General features: G+C 43.8%; 1 protein-coding gene across 2 annotated transcripts in view; it reads left to right on the forward strand.

The window, feature by feature from the left end:
• The first annotated feature begins 1,170 nt into the window (after nucleotides 1-1,170).
• SIRT1 (sirtuin 1) overlaps nucleotides 1,171-24,032 on the forward strand; it is a 38,270-nt gene continuing 15,408 nt past the window's right edge. Inside the window, exons 1-6 of one of the 2 annotated variants that reach the window (XM_075934916.1) lie at nucleotides 1,171-1,630; nucleotides 5,610-5,726; nucleotides 6,471-6,712; nucleotides 8,617-8,769; nucleotides 10,718-10,865; nucleotides 23,862-23,941. In XM_075934916.1, the coding sequence (XP_075791031.1) occupies nucleotides 1,246-1,630; nucleotides 5,610-5,726; nucleotides 6,471-6,712; nucleotides 8,617-8,769; nucleotides 10,718-10,865; nucleotides 23,862-23,941 (1,125 nt within the window). In that variant the 5' untranslated portion in view covers nucleotides 1,171-1,245. Of the gene's footprint in view, nucleotides 1,631-3,612; nucleotides 4,091-5,609; nucleotides 5,727-6,470; nucleotides 6,713-8,616; nucleotides 8,770-10,717; nucleotides 10,866-23,861; nucleotides 23,942-24,032 lie in introns of those variants that run through there. The other variant, XM_006125276.4, reaches the window with a different exon arrangement.

Consider the following 24,032-nt stretch of genomic DNA (forward strand, 5'->3'; position numbering starts at 1 on the left):
CACTAATAGCAATGCCTGTTACTATTTGTAGAAAACCATGACCTTATGAAGAGTGTAACATTCATCGTATTGCCAGCTCATAATTTTATAAAAAGTCTTATAATACTAGATCATCTCCTGCAGGTATATCCTGAGAATCTTAGCTTGTATTTTAAAAAAATTAATGTGAATCTGTAGCCTTAAAGGATACAGAGAAAAGCAGGAAAACAAGAGGCTCAAAAAGCAACAAGGAAAATGTATGAAGCAAATGCGAGTTTCTTTTGGGCTTTTAAAAAGTTTCATTTTTAAGCCACTCAGATTTTTTTAATACACAGGGTTGGCAATTCTCTCTCTCCTTCTTCAACCAGGTTTTCCTTTTTCTCCTACTTTGATGAAAACAGGAATCCCAGTGATTTTAAGCTTGCCTGCACAAACTGGTAACAGTTTAATTGCAGGTGTGTTTTAAAACGGATTTACTTAAATCTGTGCACATTTGCATATGCATACATAATATTTATATTTAGCAGTGGTTTATTTGGGGGGTTAGTTTAAATCTTGCAAAACACAGTTTAAATTAAACAAATACTCAGATGAATAAGCATCTAAAACGATAAACTTTTAAACACACCCTTAGTTAAACTTCTACAGCTCTGGCTGTAATGCAAGCCTTCTGATTTCTTAACACCACTCCCTCCTCCAACTTGTATTAAAAATAGTGGCACCTCCTGTCCGTCCTCTGCAGCCCTCACTGGGCTGATCGCTTTGGGGTGCTCCCCTTCGTTCTCAGCCCCTCTCCCCTACTCTGTGGGACCATTTGCTTTTTCTTTCTCACCTCCCCACCCCTAAGGCCTGCTCCATCCGTGCCCTTACAGCGCTTCCTCCTGCCCCGCACAACATCCCAGCTGCTCACGCCTCCCGCAGCCCCGCCCCTTCCCGCGCTCCCCTTACATAACGCCTCGCACTGGCAAAGCCCCGGCAAGCTACCCCGCTAGTAGGTCACGTGAGGGGGTGGAGGGCATCGGCGAGGTGCGCCCAGCCTTTGTACCGGGGTCACGTGACGGCGGCATTTCCCACCCTATCCCTTCCCCTCACGTGACCCAGTTTGTTGTTGTTGCGGCCTCTGCGGGGAGGGTGCCCGCGTGGGCGGCGGTGAGGTCACGTGCAGGGTTTAAATCTCTCCCTGGAGGGCGGGGGGGATCGGGGAAGGGGGCTGTAGCTGAGGCGCTGGTGCGCCGGACTGGGGGAGGCGGCGGTTGCTGTTCCAAGATGGCGGACGAGGAGACTCTGCTCCTCCAACCGCGCAGCGGCCCCTGTGCCGCAGCCGAGAGCGCCGAGCCCCTTCCTAAGCGCCAGCGCCTGGACTTGGAAGACGGTGCCGGGCGTGGCTCGGTGACGGGCCCAAGCCCAGAGCGAGGCGTTGGGACGGCGCCCACCGCAGGCTCCGCAGCTGGGGCGGTGGGGGGGCCGGCGGCGGAGGGCTGGAGCGGCGCGGACAACGGGGCCGGGCTGCGGGGCCTGCCCCGCGAGGAGCCGCCCCCACAGCAGCAGGAGGGGGAGGGGGCGGAGACGGCGCCCAGTGGAGACGAAGCGGACACGGCCATTGGCTACAGACGGTCGCAGTATTCACACGAGGTGCCTGCCCCGCGTCCCGGTGAGGATCCCCGGCTTGACCCCGTGGCGGGGAGCGGCGCCCTTCCTGCTCCCTCTCCTCGCCGGGGCCAGTGAGAACCCTCCCCTGGCCGCCCGGGCACAGACAGTTCAAGGGGGGAGGCGGCTGCGTTACTCAGTGGGCCTCCCCCTTCTGTGTGACACCAGTCACCGAGGCCCCTGCCCCACCGCGCGCACGTAGCCGGGGGCGAGCCGTCTGCCACGCTCACTCGCGGCTGGGCAGCGTAGGTCGTTCCCTTCCCCCGGCCTGGCGAGGCGCAGTTAACCTCCTGCCCTCCTCCCTACACCGGCTGGGTTTGGGGAGAAGCAAGCGAATTCCTCCACCCGCCACAGAGTCATCTGCTCCGGGCAGGTGTTGAGCAGTGGGCAGCTGACCCGTCACGCTCATCTCCCTATTTGGAGGCGCAATGGAATCAGCCGCGCTTACGGCCCCCATCCTTTTGCAGCAGCATCTTATTAACGGGACACCGATGCTAAGTTTTTAGTTTCGTTTTTTGCACACATAAGCTTGTCAAATGCCCTTTGCGCTCAGTGATGTGCGTTGATTTATGTATGTGTGCGCTCGCTGAGCGTGTGTATTATAGAAGCATGTCTTCTGCTCCATATTGCTACATCTACTTCGGTTTGTAGATATAGAAAAATCGTGTAATTGGCCATTGGTTTGTACTCCTATGGGATTTGTGACAAATTTATTTTTCAACTTATAACTTTTATAGCCTGTACAATAAGTTCAGTAGACACAAAATTATTACACTGCTTCTGGAACTGGAAAAAAATATTACTATGATAATGTAGAGATTGCTAGATTGAAGTTTGAGTGATACTATGTTGATTTCTGTGCTGCTTATTTGTAGATAGTTTTTATGTATTGCATGTGCATCCATTATTCCCAAATTCAGTTTACCCTCTTAATTTCACACTGCTTTTTCAGTTTTATTTCCTGGACTTCTAAAAGGAGACTAATTTAAGTCATGTTGTAAACAAATTTATTTAATAATGTTAATAGCATCCTGTAAGTGAAATTTTTAAAAGGTTGTTTCCTATATGTATTTGGTATTCTTTCAATTTTTGTTTCCTGAAAATAATTTTCATGAGAGTTGTGATCCACTGAGCAAGTCTTGCCAGCTCCTTCTGTAATTGGCCCCAATACTGAGGGCTTTGCCTGAAAAGATTCAGTAAGCATACTAACCTTTCTGGAAACTGCCCTGCTTGAGGAATCACCTGACTGTGCAGAGGGTGGTATAGTTAAACAGGCTCTTCTACTGCAAAAATTTCTCAGTATAATGAGAAATATGGGTAGGGCCTACCAAACTATTAATGATCTAAACCCTAGTCCTTCAAACATTTCCTTAACTTGGTTTAATTTCACTGAGATATATCACATAGCCCTTTTTGGTGAACATAAAGAAATCTATACCAAGGCATGCAACTTGTGTTTGCAAATGTATAAACTATCACTTCTGCTTATTTTATGCATAAATCAGGCTATCTTCCTATAAAGACTTGAGGTGAGAGTGGAAACTGTCCAAACACACAAGACACCATGAGAGGCTAGATTACCAAAATAGCACTCATACTTTTATATTGGTTTCAAATTTTAACTTGTAATACCATGTCTCTTTTAGGGATGTAAGTGACTAGTTGATTATCTGATAAGCATATGCTTATTGGGTAGCCAAGTAGTGACTTGACTAGTCACTCTCCCCCCACTGCCTCTAAGAGAGAAGCAGAAATTGGGGGAGGCGGGGAGGATGGGGAAGGGAAAGCAGGAGCCAGTGCTGACAGGGAGCTGGCTTAAAAGCCAGTTCTCCTCTTCTCTCTCTTCTCCCCCCCCCCCCCAGCACCATTTATAGGGGGACAAGAGAGGCAGAGGCATCGCAGGGACCAGGCCCAAACCAGGAATTAGCTGATTCCCGTCTCGAGACTGTTCCCAGATGCTGTGCCTCTGCTTTTTAAATGTATTAAGAACCACCTGGTGGCTCTTAATACATTTAAAAAGCAGAGCCACAGCGGGGTTAGCTCACTGGCGGGGAATTAACCCTGCTGTGGCTCTGCATTTTCCCCATTTATTGACTCGATTAGCTGCTTGCCTGCAATTTAACATCTCAAGTCTGTTCTTCTATTCCTTAGTTAATAGCTGTAGGGCTTGAAAGATAATCTGCAAAGGAAGATGGGGTTAGGATTTGTACTGCCCTTCTCCTCCTTCCCCCCCACCCCCATAAAAGGGGTATCAACTGCATGTTCTGCTTTTTTTAACATAAAAAAATGAAGACCATGGCCTTATCCAGAATAGGATAAAGAAAATTAAACAATTTGCTTTTTCTTTTAGGAGGAGTTGGGAGTGAGTTACATTTCTTTCCTTGTTCTTCAATTTAAAAATAATCAGACCTGTCAGATCTGGCCTTCCTGGGTTTTGCTGAAGACCTGAGGTTCTAACACCATGGTATACAACCAATTCTGCTATAGCGAACTAACCACGTTCAAGTGGCCAAATACCACATTGTTCAAGCCAAATACTGTAGCCAATAGTGGCTAGTGTATTGGATACCATGTTTCTAATATTTGGAAAATCTAGGGTTCCTCTTAGGTTAAAGTCAACCCAGTTACATTTATAAAGTCACCATGCCTTATGTGCCTGGGACTGCTCTTACATATTTGCCAAGCATTCTCACTTTTTTTAAATGCTAGTCTAGATAAGGGCTATGTGGATGAATTAATGTAAATCCTAGGATTCAAGGGTGGGAGGAGTTGAGCATTTAAAGTAGGAAAGGCGAGAGGGAGGGATTTTTAGTAAGTGTTTCAAAATTCCATTTGTGTGTTTTGAGGCCTGAGAATTAACACCTATAACGTCAGAGGCTGTTTTATTTTTAAAAAAACTTTTTAGATTCAACATTCCCACTCTGAAATTTCAAACAAAATATTTCTTCTGAAATATCAGGTAAAACTAGGGAAGATCAAACTTAATATTTCTAAGCTTTTTTTTTTTTTAAAGGTAAGTGGGAACTTACCCACCACACCTCCCTTATTTTTTAACTAGAAAAATACACTACATACAAAATGATGGGGACTAACTTAGCTATAACCACTGGAGATCTGAGTCTCTGAAAACATTCACTCAATGTGCAGTAAGGATGTTAAGTAACAGTTAATTCACTAGGGCTGTGTCTACATTGGCACCCGTTTCCGGAAAAGGGATGCTAATGAGACACTTCGGAATTGCAAATGCCGCAGGGGATTTAAATAAAAGGTTCAGAAAAGGGCAACAAAAATGATTAGGGGTTTGGAACGGTTCCCATATGAAGAGAGATTAAAAAGATCATGACTTCAGTTTAGGAAAGAGGAGACTAAGGCAGATATGATAGAAGCCTATAAAATGACAGGTATGAAGAAAGTGAATCAAGAAAAGTTATTTACTTGTTCCCATAATGTAAGAACTAGGAGGTCAACAGATTAAATTAATAGGCGGGAGGTTTAAAACAAAAGGAAGTTTTTCTTCACGCAGCACAGAGTCAACCTGTGGAACGACTTGTGAAAAGATATTTTGATGTCCAGGATTCTAACGGCTCAAAGAGGAACAGGATAAATTCCTGGAGGCGAGGCCCATCGATACTTTTTAGTCAGGATGGGTAGGAATGGTGTCCCTAGCCTCTGTTTGTCAGTGTTGAAAATGGGTGACAGCTGAGAGATCACTTGATTACCTGTTCTGTTCACTCCCTCTGGGACATCTGGCATTGGCCACTGTCAGAAGGCAGGATACTGGGCTAGATGAAGCTTTGGTCTGACCCGATATATCTGTTCTTTTGTTTTTTAAAATCTCTCAGCTTCTCCATAAGGCAAGATTTAAAAAAAGAAATCCTCTTGCAAGTCATACTTAATGGTGTAGTAAATTTTAGCTTTTTTTATAATGTTTCTTCTTAAAATTGAGACACTTGAGTCAATTACTTTTTTGTACTATCTTGCAGATAACATCCTTTTTAGTGATGAAATAGTAGCCAATGGCTTCCATTCCTGTGATAGTGATGAAGATGACAGAGCCTCACGTGCCAGCTCTAGTGATTGGACTCCCAGACCACGTATAGGTAGATGTTTATATAAATGTATCATTTTCAAGATTGGTTTTTACTTTTAACTATTGTTTAATGTCTGACCTTTATTTATTATTTTCTTGTTGCAAGAGTCCAGTAGGCTATTTTGATACTATTACTACTTTTCTGAAGGTTGCAGTTCTGGGCAGTAATCTGCATCAGTTTGAATGATTAAAGGGAAATAGAAAATATTCCTTAACTCTCTGACTATAAAGGAGATAAAATATTTCATATGGTATCTTTCAAACCTCACACCGCTATTAACAATATCATGAAATATATTCAATGCTTTACCCAGTTTAACACATCAAATATATTAGATTTATTGCCAAATCCTGTCTAGTAGCACTTCCAAATCAAGATGCTGGTATATAATCTTTCCTGAAAACATTGTCCAAAAGGACATGTACTCTGGGAATTAGGGTTCTAAAATGTGTGTGTGTTTGTTTTTAAATATATATTCCATTTTCAAGCATAAGAAAGGATCATATGTCAGCAGAAGTCCTGTTCTGGCAATTATCTGTCATTTCTAGAGATAATGAAATTATAAGTGAGTTATCTTTAGTGGACTAACCCCTATATTAGAGTCTAATAATCTATTGTGTAGAAAAGTGCTATTGATGGGGAAAACTTAGCATTAGTAAGATTAAGAAGTAACAGTTAGCTAACAAATTTTCTAAAGAACCTTCTTTGATTCAGAATGTTAATGATTTTTGTAACTTTGCTTTTCTATAATAGGTCCTTACACTTTTGTTCAACAACATCTCATGATAGGCACAGACCCCCGGGCAATTCTGAAAGATTTGCTACCAGAAACAATCCCCCCACCTGAATTGGATGATATGACTCTGTGGCAGATTGTTATAAACATCCTTTCAGAACCACCAAAAAGGAAAAAACGAAAAGATATTAATACTATTGAAGATGCTGTGAAACTTTTACAAGAGTGCAAAAAGATAATTGTTTTGACTGGAGCTGGGGTACGTATGTCTCTTAAATACGTTAGTGGGGAAAATAGTGGATGACTACTTAGATCCTAATCCAACAATTTACAGCATTCTGACAGAATGCTGCCTTGATGCAGAGCTATACTGAAGTCAATGATGCTCTAAAACATGCAGCAGCCCACTTGGACACTATAAATTGCGGGATCAGGGCCTAAACTTAATGTATCAGCTAAACTTAATTTTATAGTACTTGTATACTAGAGAAATTGATATTCTTGTACCCTAGCTTAGACAACTGTATCCTAACATGCCTAGCATCTAAACACAATAGATACATTTTTTCTTTTTAATTCTTTGTTACCTGTTCCACAATACCGATTTCCAGTTCCCATCTTTGTTGAAACATATGCTCAGATTTTTCTGTTGAATTACTTTGGGCCTGCTACAATTTCCATTGAGCAAAAAGCTACTGTTATCTTAGGGAGTCAAATTGAGCTTTCTTTGATAGAAAGTTGTATCTGATTAAGAACTTCGCCTGAAGCATTATGAACTGTGTTCGATTATTTATTAGCACTCTAAGTCATAATGTGTGGTTTTCTACTTACTTGCACCATGACATAGTTCTTGCTTTGTTTTTATTTTCTGTTGTAATGTGACTGGCTCATGAGAGAACAGATGTGATAGATTCTTATGTCTTCATTCTTAAAATGGAATGTGACAAGAAATAAAAGATAATCAACTTGAGGCAAACCAGTGTGCCCATAAGAGAAGGAAGAGGTCCTGGTGCTGCCTAGTCTTTTTTAGTTATAATTCTGTAACTGTTGTCAAGACCTCAAATTGAAAATTCTGGCTGTCGTAGAGAAATCCTTATTATACTTCTAAAAGTAATAGCATAGCAAGCTTAGTTCTGCAACTTTTGAACATCAAATTAATACTTATTTGCCTAAAGTTTAGTAGGCTGATCCTCTGCTTTTTGTGTGTGTGTGTGTGTGTGTGTGTGTGTGTGTGTGTGTGTGTGTGTGTGTGTGCGCTAATATAATGGATCATCTTGTCTACGCTGCTATAGGAGATAAATTAATTTAATTTTAGGAAACTAAATTCAACATGTTTGTGTTAGATCTCGAAGATACTCGTATTTACAGAATATATAATGGAGTACTAAAAATACATATTCAACAATGTTCTTCTGAAGTGCTTGTACTTAACATTTAATTTGCCTTAGATTTTTGTGATCTCAAAGCTAAATTTAATATTCTCTATACTTCTTCCTGCACACTTACAGGAAACTTAACATTGTCAGAAGTAAGCATGTTAAGGACTAGTTGGCTATCCAGTAAGTCAAATGCTTATCGGATAGTAAGTTGACTCTATCAGAGGCAGCAAAGGGGAGAAGAAGAGGTAATTCAAAGTGGCAGAGCTGCACAGTTGAGCCAAGCCAGTGTTTCAAAGGGGCAGCGCTGTGGAATCTGGGGACTTCCCAGCTGACCCTGGGTTCTGCGCGGCATTTCAGCGGAACCCATGGTCAGCGTGGGACTTAGTCCCCTGCTGACCTCGGATTCCATAAGGGTACAGGGGCTTTGAAATGCACAAGAGCCCCTGCATTCAGCCTGGAGTCAGTGGGACTTCGCCCTGGCCCTTGGCTTCACAGGGAGCCCGCTGGGGCTCTTGTACATTTCAAAGGAGGAATGTGGAAGTGTTTATTGACTAGTTCAGTAGTAGATGGAAATTCCAGTCAATTAACCTCAATTTAACATCCTTAGTCAAAAGGAAGTCTAAACTCATCCCTACTTTGATAAATTGCCTTTGTTCTCATTTGTTGATATTAAAAGCTGATAGCAGGCACATAAGTTTAGTGATCAAGTACAGTATATGTTAGCAGGCCATTATAGCCAAATAGACAACTGATTTCAGTCTACAAAGCTTAACCTGTATTTCAGGTGTCTGTTTCTTGTGGAATACCTGACTTCCGATCAAGAGATGGCATATACGCCCGCCTTGCAGTAGACTTCCCAGACCTTCCAGATCCTCAAGCAATGTTTGATATAGAATACTTCCGAAAGGATCCAAGACCATTTTTTAAGTTTGCAAAGGTACTAAGTTTCAGTTGCTTTTTTTTTTTATTTTGGACAGCAAAGATATGCCTCAGATACAAATTTAGTTTCCTAAAATAGAGTTCTGCCTCTCCTTTTTCTTTATGAACCAGGAGGACAAATCCTTAAGCTACTGAATTTATTTTAATGAGGAATAACCTTAGTCACAAGTAATACAGTGAAACTGACTAAGACCATTCCTCATTAATTCTGTAAAACTAACCTCTTACTTTCTTAACAATTTCACTATCGGCTACAGATTGGCTTTCATAGGAATATTTATAATTAAATAGTAAAATGTTGCTAATTTTACAATACTTTGTTTCTATAATAGGCAGGGCTCAACAATCAGGCCAATCTATTCGCTTGTGGTGAGTAGATTTTAGCCCGGCATGACGCCGCAGTGTGCCGATCAGCGCATGCGCAGCGTGCCGAGCTGATGATAGGAATGCTAGCACAAACTTTCTAATTTGGGCTCTCATTTCAGGGAGGGTATTGTAATATCCTTGACAAAATTTTCCTATTTAGATGACCTGGTGTTTACTTATCAAGTAATAGAACAAAAACTCTTAGTAGGTGTTAAGTTGCCTTCCTAAAGGGGGACAAGGAGCTTGAAGGATCTTAGGCAGCATGTAAATGTAACACACATTTGACATACTTATTACAATGAAAACTTCACGTCATGGCATACAATCAGACTTAATCATGGGGTATAAAATCCAGTATGAATGAAGGAGTCTTCATTCCTTTCCAGACTTGTCATAATTCTTACTTTTTATGTAGCTCCTTCTGCGAGCATAAAAATATCTTGAATTAAACAATACAAATTGTATATAGGGATCATTTCTGCCCTATATTGGATGAGATGTGGTAGCTTTTTAGAACAAGCCAGTGATGCTAAATCGATGTAGGAAAAAAGGAGGGTATGTAACTTGAGTTAATGTGGAAACTCGGATGCAGAAGCAAAACAGTTCTATCCAGTTTGGAATTTCCTTGGAACATTGATGCTAACTACTGTTTAAAAAAAAAATGAAATGCTATGAGATTTCTAGAGGAGTTGCAAGGACCTTTGAAACCTAGCACCATTAACATGGTGCATACCACTATCTAGAGCATTATTTAGTACTCACTCAGAGGCTGAAGAAGAAACATCACATCCTGCAGCCTCTTGGTTTTCCTGGAAGTCTCCCAGCCAAATACTAATCTAGTCATGTCCTTTATTAAATACCCAATAGCTCACTTTTATTCCTTTAGCACATACAAAACTTACCTCTGCTTCACTGCTCAAAACCCTTGTCCGTGCATGTCTCAGAACAATCTCTGTAATATTTTTCCCCTTTATTCTTCATTACCTCTTCACCTCCTTCAATCTACCCAATATTTTGCTATGGAAATAATCTCTCCCTGCTTCTGCCCCATCCTTACCCACTAACTTTTCTTCTGTAAGTGTGTCTAGGGAGGTTCCAGTGGGCATCATTTTGCTGTATGCCTCTCAAAATGAATATAAACTAAGAGCAGGTTGCTGGTTGGTTTGTTTGTGGCATTTTTTTGTTTTGTTTTTTGTTGTGTACAGGAAAGCTCCATATGCATGTTCAATATCCAGCAGGTAGCTATTGCTTTCCTTATGTTAATTTTCATGAAATACTGCTGATTTCCCATTCCCACTACTGATGTAAGAACTGTTTATCCCAACCCAAAGACTCCACTCCAGTTTCTTTATGAAATTTTGTCAAAGCTCTGAAGTTTAAACAATGTGATATTGTTTACTACAACAACATGAGTAGGCAATTATACCTACTTAACTAACTGGCACTAATTTTGCTCTCTAAGAAGAATCTCTGTGCTTGCAATAGTTATTGTGTATCTTCCTATATCATGCTGGAACAGGAACTAAATAAAGGCTAGATAAATATTTTCACACACCCTAACTTAAATCTCAATTTTGCAGGAAATATATCCTGGTCAGTTTCAGCCATCTCTCTGTCATAAATTCATAGCTTTAATGGACACAGAAGGAAAGCTACTTCGCAACTATACTCAGAACATAGATACGCTGGAACAGGTTGCAGGAATCCAGAGGATAATTCAATGTCATGGTAAGTGAAACTTAAAACTACTGCATTTTTTTTCTAGATAATACAGAATAGTGCAAGTAGTCTCTGTTTTTTGCTTTCCTACTTTAAATAACACATTAAATGTTGCAGTCATCCCAAAACCACGTGTTTAAACTCAGGAAGTTCACAATCAAGGTTAAACTTAAGAGATCCAACTATGTTGAGGTATTGAAATTCTTAATTGAGGTACCCATGCTATCTTAGCTCTGCTTTATAATGACTCCATGCTGTAATGCCCATATGGTTGTTAAAGGTCTTCTAGTGTTTATAGTCCTATTTTAGATTAAACGGTTTTGTTTTTTAAAGATGCTAAGTTTTTTTCGTATTTATCCTTTGTGACACTACAGGGCAAAAATAGCTCTGAGAAAAGAGCTGAATGATGACACTAATGTTTCTATTTGACCAACATAGAGGTGAAGGCCTTGTGTATTTTTATACTGGCATCATAGGCAGTTATAAACAAGAACAACAAAATGGTGAAAAATACAATTGATAGTTTCCTGTGAGGTTTCCCTGAATGCTAAAAAGTGTCATGGGTTTTTTTCCCTCCCAGATGTATGGTTCTGCATCTTAAAATCTTGACTTTTGTTTAAAATAATAATAATAATAATAAAGCCCTTAGTTACTAGAGGGCATCATTCTGAAAAATTAACTTCTAGCTGTCCAGAAGGAAAAATAAGAACTTGTACATAAGGTCTAGGATTTCAAGCTGTAGCCAGTACCATTTTTATATTGTTTTATAAAATGTATGCAATCTTCAATTTGAATCCTGGATTATTGGTTAAGAAAAATGCATATAGTATCTCTCTTTAGTCTGTTGGTAGACTTTAATTAACAATCTTTGCCTTGGTACATCTCAAAAAGATGGATGGAAACCTCTTGGGACAAAAAATAATGGCAAAACTGTAGGGGTCCTTTATTTACCAGCTAACTCCAGATTTGCTTCTTTCAGATGCCTAACTATTTGTTTCAAGGTGCACATCACATTTAAGGGGAAAATACATTATAACCTGTCAATGTTTAAAACTTTAAAGGTTTAATGCATAATACATAATATTTACTATTTTAGATTTGAAAATGATTTGCATTCAAATATTTGACTAAAACCTACTAGTAAATTATCACTTCTGCAACCTATGGGAGATGTGTAAGTGAATAAACTAATGTCCAGTTTTAGATTTCGGTAGAGGGAACCTGTTTCTTTTCTACCTGTTGTACTCCATTACATGCACCAAAAAGAAAAGGCAAGGGGAGGGAATCATTGCAGACATTTTTAACTTCACAGGTTACACTTACCCAAACTGCCACATGGAGGCTTAAATTGCACCTGTCTGCATCAACCTGCCCCCTTGTTTCTCACTGGGGATACCATCTATCCTTCCTTGAAGGGTATATCTGCTATCTGCCTTCCCCTTCCATTTCTGCTTGATGGAGGGAAGAAGCAGCAGCTATAAACTGCTTGTCAATTACCCACACCAAAATTCTTATTCATACACTCCAATGGTAGCCACCTTTACCCAGTTTCTAAGGCTCAAAGCACAGTCCAGATTATTTAGGCACCCTGCCCTTTCTCAGTTCGTAGGGCTCTGGGTGAAAGGCATGTACCTTACCCAATTTCTAGGGCTTAGACCTACTCCTTTGCAGGCACTTTAACTGGTGAAAAGAGCCCTTTACAGTAATATCCTTACTGTCTGTTAACAATTGCCACAACAGAATGCACTTCTTATACACATAATGTTCACCACTACCAATAAAACAGATGAACTTTTCTTGATGGTCAGTCAAGTTCAGGCCTATCTGGAGGCTTCCAGTTTCTGCACAAGGTCATTGGCAGAGTGAGGTCTGGTAGCTCTGATCTTGGAGCTATGTCCTAGAATTGGTTGCCAAAAGACTTCCTTTTGGAACCCAGTTTATATAGTGAAACAAGTCTTTTAAAGAAGGCTGACAAAACATATATGGAGGGGAAAAAAGATGCATGACCACCCTTCCTCTAAACAGGGTTTCCCAAACTATGGGCAACAGCCCACTACCGGGGGGCGGGGGGGGGGGGGGAAATACCGGGCCTCAGCATGGCTGCCAGGGTGTTCCGGGCTCCCGGACTGCCCGTGCTGTGCCGGGTTCCCCAAGCCCTCAGCCGGGCTGGGCAGAAGCAGCCGTATGTTTCAGGCTTCTGGCAGAGGCATAGTGAGGGTTACCAGGTGAGCTCTTATTGCTGGCTGTGGAGGGGGGAGGAGGGGTTGGATATGGGCCACAGGCAAGCAGGGTTGGGGCAGTGGAGCTGCCCGGGGGAGATAAGGAGGGGAACCGGCCGGCAGAAGCAGGGCTGGCTGGGGGGGGGGGGGAACGGGGGCGGAACCTGCTGTGACAGAAGCAGGGCTGGCCAGAGGGGCGGGAGCAGTGGGGCTGGCCAGGGGAGATCATGGAGGAGGGGAACCGGCTGGTGGAAGCAGGGCTGGCGGGGGCAGCAGGGCTTGCCAGGAGTGATTGGGAGAGAATCTGCTGGCGGGGACAGTGGGGCTGGCCCAGGGCAGGGGTGGCAGAAGGTGTGGGGGGGGGGGGAGGGAGAATCGGCCAGTGGGAAGCAGGACAGTTCAGGGCGCACACAGATCCTGAATAAAAATGTAAAAGCAGTGCCTTTTACATATCCCCACTGCTGACAGTGAGGTTTAAAGGCACTACAATGTGTCAGAATGGAGAGAACTTGGTGCATTCACCATCTGGAATGAGAATATGGATAAAAAATTCCAAAGATGGTGTTGGCTTTCTGAAAATAAATGAGCCCCTTTTCAATATACGATGTGGTGGTGCAAGGTTATATTGGATTACAGTCCATTTTTCCAATCTATATTCCCTTAACTTCCTGGTAAGAATGTTGTGGGTAGCTGTAGCAAAAGCTTTGCTAAAGCTGGCCCTGAGGGCTTTGGGAGGACCAAAACCAATGTATTTTCATATTTGTCATTTACTTAATGAATATGCAAATGAATGTTATCTGTCCTCCGAAAGCTCATAAATGGATTTACTGGTCCCCATGTCAAAGTTTGGGAACCCCTGCTCTGAAGCAGTGGTCCTCAAACTTTTTGGCCTGTGATCCACCCTGCTCAATGCAGACCTTTCTGCGGACCACCAGCCCATCACCCATGATGACAAAATGGGTGCAGGAGGAGCTGGGGTCTGGCCAGGAGGGAGGGTGCAGGTGAGGTTTGGGGGAGAGGGAGGTCTGGGTACGAGAGGGATGGGGGCACTCACTTGGCTCTCTACCTCCTGCCATTCCTATTGGCTGTGATTCTGGCCAATGGGAGCAGCAGGGAAAGCCTCCAGGTAAGTAGTTTTCTGCTTCACCACTTTCCCCAGTTGGGGGGGAGTGGCAGTGCAAAGCCCCTTTCTGCCTATGTAAACCAAATCTGATCTGCCAGGCTCGTTTTTTCTCTCTCCCCTCCCCCCCCCCCCCCCCCCCCCCCCCCCCTTGCAGGAAGGCGACACTGGTACTCCATCCTCATGATGGGGGAGGGGACTGGAGCACCAGCACAGGCTCCCCATTGCAAGGGGGTGGAGGGGAGAGCTCCTAGCTTGCGGCCCACCTGCAAAATGGTAGTGGACCAGTAGTGGTCCTCAGGCCACCCTTTGAGGGAATGTCTACACTTGCACCCTCTTTCAAGAGAGGGATGCAAATGAAGACATTTTAAATAGCAAATGAAGTCCGGATTTAAATATCTTGTGCTTCATTTGCATTATGGTGCTATTTTGAAATAGAGCCATATTTGGAAATAACAGATGTTGTTCAGATGCGGTTATTTTGAGAGAAGGGTTTTCTTTTGAAATAACCTGGTCTTAGCAGCATCTTATTTCGAAATAGTGCTATTTTGAAATAGTGCCATAACATGAATATGCAAATGCAGCGCAGGATACTTAAATCCCGGCTTCATTTGCCGTTTCAAATGTCTTCATTGGCCTCTCTCTTGAAAGAGGGTGCAAGTGTAGACCTACCCTGAGACCTACTGCTCTAAAGGAGTATTCCCGCTGCTGTCCAGGGGAGTAGGTCACAGTGAAGAGGCTGGTTTTTGTTCCTAGACTTGCAAGATGTGTATTTTCTTATTTTCATCCATCCTGCTCATAGGCGATTTCTTCAATTTGTTTTAGGTACCCAGCACTACTAGTACTAGATACTACCATGTGGCCTTTCAACAGCTCCAAGAGTTTTTTTCAAAAGGTGCTACCAGTCATTATAGCATACATCCAGAAACAAACCATTATCATATTTCCTTACCTTGACTGTCTCCTCAAAGTGCGCTCCGAAACCAATGCTCCCTCTTAATCACAAGGCACATCTTTCAACATCCTGGTCTACAGATAAACGAAAGCAAGTCAAATCTGATACCCACTCAGAGAATTCAGTTGATAGGTGCTTACCTGAACTCCACATGCATATGGGTGCCTGAAGCTGCGCACTTCTACAGTGCAGGTATTGCATATGCGTGAGTCTCTTCCCCCCCCCCCCCCCGCCCCAGTTCCTTCTCTACTGCATCTGGTTTCAGATGGAGCTCAGTTTTTTTCTCTACGAGTTAGTGAGTTATTCCCTCATTAGCTGATTTTTTTTTTTTTTTTAAACTTCCCAAGTTTTTCTCCCCATAGATAGTCTTAATAAGCACCATGCCTGGCTCCCTAGGTTTTAAGGGAGTTAACTAACATTTTTTTTTAAAACAGTTTTAACAAAACCCGCTGTTCTTTCTGTGAAGATCCTCTTCCTGCAATGGATGGACATGCTCAATGTACTCACTGCTTTATGTGAGGTTCACATCTCGAGAGTATGGTGTGACAGAGGCCTACACCTCAAGCTGATTTTACTTGAAAAATCGCTAAGATTAGCCTCAGATCCAGGCCAACAATCTGATAAGCCCCAGGCACAAAAGGACTAAATATCTTCAAAGAAACAGGCCGCCTCACTGCTTCGGGAGGCTCTGGCATCTAAATGCTTGTCTCTGGTGCACACAATGCCAAGAGTGACTCCAGCGCCCTGTCTGAGTATCTCTGATGCACCAGGCGTGTCTAGCACCACCATGAGAGCAGGAACTGCAAAGTTCTGCTCCAAGGCCACAGACTTGAAATTACCTGCTTCGAGTGCAACTGCAACTACCAGCACCGATGTTTTATTGCCAGCACTGCAACTGCCTCTGGTGCCAAGCACACCATCTAGCAGCACCATGGGCACAAACTGTTTCACCTGGCCACACGGTGCCAAGACGTCACATGGCACCATGAGTGGCATCAGTGCACTTTACTACAGCACCATCTATGCTGCCATAGCCCTATATACAGCATAGGGATCCTTTCGGGGCACCCACATTTCTCCCTGTACCTCAGCACCAAAACTGGTTTGTGTCACCAGAAACGGTTTCCTTTGATTCTGATGAGGAGGTGGATGTGGTGTTCATCCTTAGTAGTTCCCCTCTTACAGATTATTCTGTCTACACAGTCAGGACCCATCCCCACACTCCAGACACCATGACGTGCCACCTTGGTATAACCCCTACGTACCACCTGCCATGTCATACCCACAATGGCAGTATTGGAGTCCATGGCAGGCACACAGTAAACATCACCATTGACACAGATGTGTTTCTGTGCGTCAACACTTCCCCCCAACCTCAACCTCCGTCACCTCAATGGCAAATATGACCATTGGAATTATTCCAAATTATTTTATTTCAGACACTTCTGAGGCCAAGAAGCAGCAGTTGAAAGCTGTGACTGCAAAGGGCCATGCATACTCAAGGATGGCCCTACATGATGCAACTGACCTGTGGCCTTCTCCATAGCAACAGCTGTAATGATGCAAAGAGCCTCATGGTTCAGTGTTGCTGCCTTCCCTAGAGAAATCCAGTCCACAGTAGAGGGTCTTCTATTCAATGGGCAGAAGATCTTCACAGTAAACACCAATGAAGGGCTGCATTCCATGAGCCTCTCGGGCAACCCTCATGTCTCTTGGCATTCATAATCCTGTAGCAATAAGAAGGCAATAGAGGTATCAGCCATACCGTTGGGCCAGATAACACCCCTCCTCCCATACCCAACAATATAATAGGCAAGACCAACATAATTAAAACTGCAGTAGAGGTAGGGGCTAACAATGATGTCAACTACCTAACAATTCCTAGCAATCACAGCACTCCTCTAAGCAAATTTAAGAAATAAGTTGAGAGTTGTGAAAACCTTTCTCCAGTTCTGATGCCAGCCATACCATGTAAACTATTTCAACATTGTTTGTTGCTATTTCTTAACAATTGGAGAAGGATCACCTCAAATAAATGGGTTCTCCAAATAATCTAGATTAGATATGTGATTGTCTTCTTCCCATTCCTCTACCCACTCCCTCTTCAGGGACCACTCTCTCAAGGAATTTCAACAGGAGGATGACTTATCTCTTATAACTAGGTGCAGTTGAGTTAATCCCCAGTCAGTATAGAGAGAAAGGGTGCATCTAGACTGGCAAGATTTTGCGCAAAAACTTCCAGCTATCTACACTGGCCGCTTGAATTTGCACAAGAGCACTGACTTTGTAATGTATTAAAACAGTGCTTCTTGCACAAATACTTTCACGCTCCTGCTCAGGGAGAAGCCCTCTTGCGCAAGAATACTTGCGCAAGAGGGCTATTGTAGACAGGCACCTTAATTTTTTGTGCAAGAAAGCCTGATGGTTAAAATGGCCATCAGAGCTTTCTTGCGCAAAAGCACGTCTAGATTGGCACGGTTGCTTTTGCGCAAAAGCATCCTTGACAATCTAGATGCTCTTTTCGGCAATACTTTTAATGGAAAAGCTTTTCCATTAAAAGTATTTCTGCAAAATCATGCCAGTCTAGATGTAGCCTTTAAAGGGTTTTACTCCCCCTGCTGCCTCATGGAGAAAAAGTCTGGAGGAGGATGATCCATTCTTGATCTACAAGTATTGAACAAATTCATAAAGAAACAGAAGTTTAAGATGGTAACTCTCACCACCATCATACCAGCATTAGAAAGAGGCTGGTTTTTGTCCCTAGACTTGCAAGATGTGTATTTTCTTATTTTCATCCATCCTGCTCATAGGCGATTTCTTCAATTTGTTTTAGGTACCCAGCACTACTAGTACTAGATACTACCATGTGGCCTTTCAACAGCTCCAAGAGTTTTTTTCAAAAGGTGCTACCAGTCATTATAGCATACATCCAGAAACAAACCATTATCATATTTCCTTACCTTGACTGTCTCCTCAAAGTGCGCTCCGAAACCAATGCTCCCTCTTAATCACAAGGCACATCTTTCAACATCCTGGTCTACAGATAAACGAAAGCAAGTCAAATCTGATACCCACTCAGGGAATTCAGTTTATAGGTGCTTACCTGGACTCCACATGCGCTCTCACTTCTCTTCCTATGGACTAGGGGTTAGCAACCTTTCCAAAGTGGCAAGCCAAGATTTAATCCTCCTGCCCTGGGCTGTTCCACTCTCTGGGGAGGAAGGGAGGAGCTCTCTCCAGTGCACACCCTATGGACCACCTGGGTCAGTGCAAACCTTTCCATGGACCTCTAATTGCTAATGGAAGTTTGCTGTTAATTACATAATTACGCCCTAACTTACGTGGTCTTGGGGGGGGGGGGGGGGGGGATAGGAGACTGCAGTGCCGCATGAGGAGCAGTGGCCCTGCATGGAGCCATTTCTCACTCAGTACTTGCAGGCAAGAAGTGAAATGTCCACTGGGGCTTTCTGGGACGTATGGTTGGTTTAGATCTGGAAGGTAGGCTTGGGTGCCAGTGAAAATCGTCTCACGTGCCACTTATGGCATGCATGCCATAGGTTGCTGACCCCTGCTAGAGACCATTTTTACAAAATTGTGGACTTCATCAGGATTCTGTAATCCTCTCCCAAAATAACAGCTTATGACTGCCTGAAGCTCCTGGGTCACATGGCAGGTTGCAACTTTGTAGTCAGAAATGTGTGTATGCACATGAGCTGTCTGCAAGGATGGGTCAGGACAGTTTACAAACCCAACATCCATCCACTATCAAAGTCCCTCATCATCACACCCTCGGTGAAGAAAAACTTTCTCTGGTGGTTGACACCGAAAAACCTGTGTTCCAGCCTTCTGTTCCTTACTGTAGAACTGTATTTCAGTGATGACCGATGCATCCCTCATGGCCTGGGGCCCACACTTGCAGCATCACACAGGTTAGGGACTGTGGAACTGTGAGCAGTGAGATGCACTTGCAAGTGTTTTGTACCTTTAATCCGCAACAATCATGTGAGACTATACATGGACAGTGTTGCGGCAATGTTTTATATAATTAGGGTGGAACCCGATCACATGCCCTATGAACAGAGGCAATTTCACTTTGAATTGGTGCCTGAAACATGGCATATCTAGCTCTGCCATTCACCTTCCTGGCAACCTCAGCACCACGACCGATGCTCTAAACAGGTCACTGCCCACCAAATATGAGTGGCCAATCAATCCAGATATGATTTCGAGGCTCTTCTAACAATGGGGTCACCCACCATAGACCTCTTTGCCACACTGTGACGGGGCACCCTCGCCCCGCACGGCGACTCCCGCTGACCAGGTGTTGCTCGGCACCGAGAGGGAGGCAGCCCGGCGATGCACGGCGTGTTCCCGTGCCGCGCCGTGGCTTGCGGAGCCTGCCGACCTGCAGGCGGCGGGCCGGAAGCACGGAGGTGGGAGCGGGGACAGCATGGAGGCATTCCCCCACCCTGGGAGTCCAGCGTGTCCGGGAAACAGCAGCAGGACACGACAGCCCCGCTCTCCCCCTTCTGATGACGTCAGGCAGGGCGGAAGCGGCGTGATGTTTAAAAACGCCGCTGCCATAACCTGGGTAGGAGAGAGAGAGGGGGTGAGTGGCTGGGTGGAGGCTTTGGAGACGCCACCGGGAGAGACCCTGGAGAACGGTTGGGGGTCAGAGAGGGTGCCTGTAGACCGGTGGTTACAGTCCACTGACTACTTAGTTGCTGAGCGTTGGCACCCTGTCCGCTAAAGGAAAGGTGAGCCTTCCGGCGTCGAGAAGTCGGGGGCGGGGAAAGGAAGCAGCCCAGGGCAGAGCCCATTTGGAGCTGGTGGGCTGAGGCGTTATGGCAGGATGCCCCATCAGCTGGACCAGATCCAGACCGATCCGTGTCCTTAGGGCCCTGGGTTGGGGCCCGTGAGTGATGGTGGGCCCGGGCCTCCCTTTCCCCCGCCCCGCGACCTTGGGGGAGGCGCTGGTATTCCCGTGCCACGGAGAGTGCCGTAGCTGGGGCAGGAGGATTGTCCTAGCGGCCGCCAGAAAAGGCGTCCGAACGACATTAAGCCCCCCCTCCAAGGGGGGGGGGGTCATAGGGCACCGTCGGACGAGACGGGTACACACACAACAACAAAAAAGTGTCTGCAGTTTTGTTCCAGAGCTGGCATGGAGAAGGGCTCACTTGAAGATACCTTGATGATTATACTGGTCACATCATCTCTGATATGCTTTCCCTCAATATACATTGTGAACAGGGTCATAGTCAAAGTGCAGACAGATAAAGCACACTTAATTCTCATAGCACCTTTTTGGCCAAGCCAACCCTGGTTTCTCTTTCTGCTTATAATGTCTCGAGTACCACCAATCCCTCTGCCCCACAATCAGGATCACCTCTATTAGGCAGGAAATCAGACCATTCATCCCAATCGTCACATGATGAACCTGAAATACATAGGTTCTCTATGGTTTCCACACAAGAACTAGAGCGGTCACACGTTCAACACGTCCTACTGCACAGCAGAACACAGAGCACCTGTACAGCATACCTTCAGAAATGGAAAAGGTTTTCCATATGATGTTCACAGTGACACGCTGGTCTCGCACTGAGTTCCATTAAGATACACCTTGCTGCTATAGGTACTTTTTACCTCAAAATAGATGGTTCCTCAATATTAGCACACCCTCTTACTAAGAGGTGTATCAAAGCACTCTACCCAGATGAGGCCTCGCCAGCAAAACCATTGGACCTCCATCTGGTTTTAAATACTCTGACCAAATCTCCATTTGAGCCAATGGCACCCTTTTGCACCTTTCTGTGAAAACAGCTTTTCTTGTAGCTATTCCTTCAACAAGATGGGTAAGAAAGATTGCAGCACTGATGGCAGATCTCCCGTTCGTTACCTTTTTTAAGGACAAATTAATCTCAAGTTTTTACCAAAGGTTCAATCCTCTTTCCATCTGAATCAGACCATATATTTGCCTACCTTCCTCAAACCTCTCACTAATGCGTTTGAATCAGTCATGCGCACGCTGGATTTACACAGGGCAATTTCCTTTTATTTACAATGTACAAGGCCATTCAGGTCCTCTCCCAGACTGTTTGTTTCCATAGCTAAACTCAATAAAGGCCAAACCATCTCAGCCCAGTGACTCTCACTGGATTTTGGATTGCATAAGACTTTGTTACTCTTTATCAGATGTTAATCCTCTTCACAAAATAAGCACACACTCATCCAGAGCCATGGCTACCTCGGTGGCCTTCCTTCAAAAGGTCCCGATAGCAGGCATTTGCACAGCTGCTGCCTGGTGATCAGAACATACATTCGCAAAGCATTATGTACCTTCTCAGGGACCTTTCTCTAACCTCAAATTCTCGGGCCATGCTAGCTACTGCATTCATGTCAGATCTGAAATCCCTATTTTAAATGGATATAGCTTTGTAGTCATCTAACGGGGAGCATCCATAGGGGCATCTTTCGAAGGAGAAGAGGAGCTTACTCACCTGTGCAGTAACTGATGGTTTTTCAAGATGTGTCTCCGTGGGTGCTCCACTACCCTCCCTTCTTCCCCTCTGCTTCAGGGGTGGGGAAGGAACTGAGAGGAGGTGGTGCTCAGGCATGTGCAATGCCTCCACTGTAGGAGCATGCGGCTGGAGGCACGTGCATGTGCGGCCCTGGAGACGCTGCTCTGAAGACTCCAGAGAAAGGACTTGGTGGCGGCACACTGACCTAATGTGGAGCACCCATAGGGACATTCATCTTAAAGAACATCAGTTACTGTACAGGTGAGTAACCTCTTTAGAAGTAATTACAAGAAGGTTAGATTTGGTATAAAATATCTTGCAATGCATCTTATAACCCAGTGTTGTAAACATAGGTTCACAAAAGTCTGGTAGATTACCTCATAGTAGCAAGGTGCCTAGACCACCATTCCTAACCAAATCAGCAATTAGCTGTTTCTGCCCTTCCAAATTTATAAGATCTCACAACTCCTATATTTCAATCTGTGGAATCCAGTTCCCTTTGTTTCCTCTTCATTAAAACAAGCTTCCAGTCAACACCTTGGGTGACGCAATCTCAGAAATCTCTTGAATATAAGAAGATTCATAATCAAAACTTATTTCTGTGAATTGCAAAAGGAAGAGTTATTGTTTTAGTCCAAAGTGTCAACAGCAATAAGAAAAGTATGGTATGTGTTAAATATGAGAATAGTAGTACTTAAGTATATTTCAACTACTCATCAGTGAAGTTAAACATTGGCTTATATCTTCAACTGGTGTAAAGTGATGTAGTTCCAACATAATCAGTGGGGCCATGCCCGTTTATATTAACTGAGGATCTGGGCCACAACCTTTTTTCACCTCCTTCATTCCTTAATGCCTGTGTGTATTATAAGCACTCAGATTCTCCTAAGGTAGAATATACAGATATATACAGCTGCAGATAAGTGGATCTTCCCATAACATATCCACGTTTTACAACAAAGTGTTAGACAGAAAAGGCCTCAGCCACAGCAGAAAATCTATAAAGCTGCTATTTTGTCATATCTCCCTCTCTCTCTCAGGATTTACAGGTTTGACTTACTTTTTTTTCAGGCATCCTTTGGGTAAAAGGGTTTTCAAATCATTTCTCTCAAAACTGGCTTATAACTACTAATGGAGGGGGGAGTTGAACACTTGATTCTGGTCTCTCTTTCCTTGCAACTGACTGCTTGCTATATCCCAAGTATTTCTGACTAAAAAAAGAGAGATTTGAAATGAAAACTAATTTACTGATTACTTTCCAGTAACTAATCCTTCTGCACATCCCCTAGTCAGCACCTCAAGAAATTATCCAGATATTTATATGAGGGAGTCTTCAGGTTTCTGGTATACAGTTCACACTACTTACTTAAAATAGTATTAAGTTACATTCTAATCTACTAAATTAGTTTTTCCCTAAAGCTTTGGAAATTTTCACCTGATGTAGCATTAAACTTCTACTGCTTTTGGTATTTATAGGAAGAGACGCAAAGCCAAAATACCTCATATTGGAAGTTTTTTTCAGAAAGTAAATTCCAAGATAATTTAATTAAACTGATTATAGGTGTGTGTGGGGGAGGGGGCATTAATGAACTTTATTATGCCTTTCTAGCATTGTTCTGTCATACGTCAATGATCTTCAAACTTTTTTTCTCATGGCCCAGTTAAGGAAAATTATTGATGCTTGTGACCCAACGTAATTTGACTGAAGTGTGGGTTCTGGGTTAGAGCTGAGAATGAGATCTTCAGCTTTGGGTATGGGTCACAGCTGGGGTAGGATGGGCTTACCTCGAGTGGCTCCCAGTCACTAAGGTAGGCTAAGGGGTGCTAAGGTGCCTGTGCTGGCACCGCAGACTATGCTGCACCCCAGAAGCAGCCAGCAGCAGGTTCTAGCTAGTGGTATTGTGGAGCTAGTGCCCAGGGAATGACAGTCTATGGAGCCCCGTGCATTCTTCTGCTCACTGAGGAACCGGGCATGGAGTGCAATGGCAAGACAGGCAAGAAGCCTGTCTTAGCCCACTACTGATCGCCCTGCAGCGATGAGACCCAGTGCCTGACATTCCGTGGTCCAATACTGAGTCATGACTCGTAGTCTGAAAACCACTGATGTAAGTCATCATCTGAGACCATATAGTAATGTTAACTGTCACTATTGTGTAGAAAAAACATCTTCACCCTTTTCCTTTTTTTTTCCAGGTTCCTTTGCAACAGCTTCCTGCCTAATCTGTAAATACAGAGTTGACTGTGAAGCTGTTCGAGGAGACATTTTTAATCAGGTAATTAGAAAAAAAATGCTTAACTGATCATAGGTTTCCAAAAAGTTGTTATAGTTTTCCTTGAAGTAACTGGAATGTTTCTATCAGCTTT

This window comes from Pelodiscus sinensis, chromosome 8 (assembly GCF_049634645.1).
Source record: "Pelodiscus sinensis isolate JC-2024 chromosome 8, ASM4963464v1, whole genome shotgun sequence".
Taxonomy (NCBI): Eukaryota; Metazoa; Chordata; order Testudines; family Trionychidae; genus Pelodiscus; species Pelodiscus sinensis.